The sequence below is a fragment of the Rhinolophus sinicus genome, linkage group LG06 (genome assembly GCF_036562045.2).
Source record: "Rhinolophus sinicus isolate RSC01 linkage group LG06, ASM3656204v1, whole genome shotgun sequence".
NCBI classification, from domain to species: domain Eukaryota; kingdom Metazoa; phylum Chordata; class Mammalia; order Chiroptera; family Rhinolophidae; genus Rhinolophus; species Rhinolophus sinicus.
The window spans coordinates 154736998-154741157 of record NC_133756.1 but is presented as its reverse complement, the minus strand read 5'-3'; the positions used below and the strand labels follow the sequence as shown (position 1 = coordinate 154741157).

The 4160-nt window shown below is 33.6% G+C and overlaps 1 protein-coding gene across 1 annotated transcript; it reads right to left on the bottom strand.

Moving 5' to 3' along the window:
• Nucleotides 1–2783: 2783 nt before the first annotated feature.
• On the bottom strand, nt 2784–3722 carry LOC109439439 (olfactory receptor 5J3). Its single transcript, XM_019719748.2, has one exon. The coding sequence runs from the start codon at nt 3720–3722 to the stop codon at nt 2784–2786; it is 939 nt and encodes a 312-aa protein (XP_019575307.2).
• Between the last annotated feature and the right edge of the window lie 438 nt (nt 3723–4160).

Sequence of the window (4160 nt, the reverse complement as noted above, 5' to 3'; positions counted from 1 at the left end):
GGGAGATTTCAAGAGGCTCACCTCACACCGCCATTTTTATGACATCATCATCTTTACATATATTTCAATGAGAGACAACCCAAAAGAAGTGGAAGCAATTACTAAATAGAATTCAGGATGTGTGTGTGTGTGTGTGTGTGTGTGTGTGTGTGTGTTTGTGTGTTTTCGTAAACTAGATTGCCTTTTAATATTAGGCGTAATTTAGCCAATTATGACACTAAGATAGATATTATGTTCAACATTTTTGTCACTATATTAGCTAAACATAAATGTAATTTTTAGAAATATTAGGTAGGCTGATACTTCGAAAATAGAATGGAAAATATAAAAGGAGGTAAATACAGGGTAAAATGGTAGGCTAAATTTTATAGGGGGATGGGCAAATATGAATAAATATGTCACTAAGATAAGTCAAATGCAATCAAACCACACATACAACTGCACAAGAACAAGGTGGAAAAAATTTGCAGTGACTTTAAAATGAAGCAATAGTGAAGACAGACTAACACACAGGGAAAGTTACAATTAATTTTGTTAACAAGAGTATTTCTTTTTCTTTGGCAACCAACTGTTAAGAAGGATTCTAGTTGGAATAGTTTCTATTTATTACACACATAGTATTTTCCAGGCATTTCACAACTGTAATCTCTAATTGTTGTGTGATTTTATTTAAGTAAATATTCTGATTCATATGATTCACATTATAGGTGGCTCAGAACAATTAAAGAAATTCTCCAAGTTTTCACTTTAGGAAGTAGTACAATAGTAATTTCAATATAATGTTTGGTGTAAAAAGCTGTGCTACTTTTACTATTCCGTGCAGCCTCTCAATATTGACAAAGTAAGGAGTGAACATAATAATGATGGAAATTGAAATCATATTGCATGAAGAATAGTAAAAAAATTAGGAAATATCCAGTATGAGAAAAATTAGAGTCAGGATGGTAGTCTAGCAAAAATTGAACATCTGAGGAATCTAAGAACGAAGGGTGAGAATATATGAATTCTAAGGTCAGTATTTTTCCCATAAAATAATCCCCTTCTCCCATATATATACACTTAGTAAACTGTATTATTTTATCTGATTCCTGGGAGGCCAAGTCTTTCTTTTATAGGCTGTATATTGTAACATAATTTATTACAAATTATAAATAGTTTGATTTATTTTTCTGACTTTCAATTATCTTGCCTGTATATCATTCATTGTGTTTCATACTCTAGGATATAAGATATTGAATACTTTTGAAAATTGTTAAGAACTATGTAAAATTTGATTTACTTATTTTATTTTTATTTTATTCTGAAAATTAAAACTTTCATACAAATGCACTTATGTGAATGACTTATACATAAATGTCACATATATGTACCCTTATGGGGCCCAATTTCAAATATCATATTGAATAATCTTGGAAAATCATGAAAGGCTATAGAAACATTGCTGGTATATGATGTTCTCAGTGTTGGTGGTGGTCGTGTTATTATTTTTTCATTCTGAAAGGTAAACTTTTATAGGAATTCTTTGCATAATGTTCCAATATAATAAACATTTCAAGTTGCAACCTTCACAGATAGTGGAGAAATTCAGTTATATGATTTTGGTTGTTACTGAGATGAAAGAAGATTAATCTAGCTTGCCATGTAAAAACATTAATTAATATTTATAGAGCATTCAGCTGTTCCATTGTGCTGCTTAGCCTATTTACCTGTAGTTATTTCAGTATTTAAAAACAAACTCCAAAAATTAAACTTAATTTTATTTGTAAATGAAGATATTCTCGAGACTACTGTTCTTGTTTTCCAGATAGGACATTTTATAGCAATTTAGGGAAAAGAGATCACTATGGAACAATCAGTATTTCTGGGCCTGATTTTACCATTATGCAGCTGTACATATAATTTGAATCAAAGGGAAAACAACTGGCTTCCATGTTTTCCCTATCTAGAATGCCTTCAAGACATTTTTGTTTAATGTCTAAAGAATATGTTGGAAGACCCTTAAAGGAAAGGGGGAAATGCGTCTGATTATTAATGATTCCCTAAATTCCATGAAGGCATCCTTTCTAAACATGAAATCAAATTCTTTAGGGTAACTTTCTTCTGAGTATTAGTGGCTCCTCCATGTGATGTAATAAAACTGGCGTTCCATGCTGTTCAATTTCATGGGTAGTAATGGAAACTGGGTCCAAGATTATGGAAAAGGTTTAGACTAACCATTGTGCGTGGAAAGGTAATCTAGAATGTAGTTCTCTTTCTATTTTTGAGTGTTTCTATTTCTTTTGAAGAATATCTGACCATAAATAGTCCAGGCTAATTTCAGGAATATATATCTGTCAGTTTTATTGGATAATTTAAGTACCAATACTTTTTACTTGAAAAATGTTTTATTTTTTCTGTGCTTAAAAGAGAGACTGAGTTAAGAGAAATGTTATTATTTATGAATTTTATGCTTCTATCTCTCTATGTGTGTGTATTTTTGTGTCTATATATCCCTATGTGTATATTCATATTGCTACCCATACACAAGAATTAAAATGTCAACAATTGTTAACTAACCTAGAACTTCATATGTTTTTTTAGGTTAATTTACACAATAACCAGTCATATATACTATGACATGTAATTATTTCAGGACTTTTTCTTCCACTGTAAAACAGAGGGTTCCACTTAAATAAGCTTTAAGATTCCTTTGGGATCAAAGTTTTAATAAATCATTTAGATATCATTATCCCAAGCACTTGTTTGTATACTATATTAGGGAATGTACAAGTATGGTATAAATATTAAGAAGGAGTACATTTTATTTCTACAGCCCTTTTCACAGCATTCTTCACTTCCTTGTTTCTTAGGCTATAAATCAATGGGTTTAACATAGGAATCACCAGGGTGTAAAGCACGGATACCACTTTTTCTTGTTCTAAGGAATATTGGGAGCTCGGTTGAATGTAACTAAAGCTTATAGAGCCATAGAATAGAGTCACAGCTGTTAGATGTGAAGCACAGGTGGAGAAAGCTTTGTGTCTGCCTGCTGCTGAGCGGATCCTCAGGATGGCTGCGACAATGAAGACGTAGGAGATCATCACAGTCAAGAACGTGATCATGGCAATAATGCCAGAGAAGATTAAAAGCAACAATTCATTCATGGATGTGTCAGAACATGACAGCTTCAATAGTGGGGGCAGGTCGCAGAAAAAGTGACTGATGACGTTGGGCCCACAGAAAGACAATTTCACCAAGCCAATTGTATGTGTCAATGAGTTGATTAAACCTCCTATACACGATCCAATGACCATGGCAACACAAACTATCTTAGTCATAGCCACTGTGTAAAGTAAAGGGTTCACGATGGCCATATAGCGGTCATAAGCCATTGCTGCCAGCAAGAAGCCCTCACTGGTAAGGAGTGACACGAATAAGAAATATTGCACAATACATGCAGAAAATGAGATTGTCTCCCGTTCAGCAAAGAAGTTCAGCAGCATTTTGGGTGCAAAGACTGACGAATAGCAGGCATCCACAAAAGAGAGGCAGCTAAGGAAGTGATACATTGGTGTTTGGAGTTTGGGAGTCATTTGGATTAGAAGGAGCATTCCTAGATTCCCCACCAAGGAAATGGTATAGATAAGCAGAACCAACACGAAGAGGACCACTTTCAGTTCAGCACGCTCTGTCAGTCCCAAAAGGATAAACTCAGTAACAAATGTACAATTAACTTCAGCCATGTGTTTGTTTTTCTTGGTACCTGTTAACGATAAGAAGATTGGACTACATTGAGAATAATCGTGCTGCATTAGCAAGACTATTGGGAATCCCTAACTAGCTGTGCAACTTGAGTTACTGATTTCTGTGCTCTCATGGTTTTAGCTCTAAAATTAGAAAATTTTAAATAGAAAGTCTCTAGTCTCTTCAAGGACTGTATTTGCCTCTTCCATATCGTAATTCCATGAGTGAAAAATGCAAACATAAGGGCCTTAACTTTAGGATGCATTCAAAATGCTGATCTTAGTGTGAAGGAAAAAAAAACCTTGAGTGAGTTGCTTTCTAAAATAGGTAAAGCACAATTCAGTTTATAAAGTATCCTAATCAAAGTTGAAAATTTAATCTATAGTACCATGAAACTCTCTTTTAAACTTCCCACTTTGGATTTAGTAGTAGCTAAT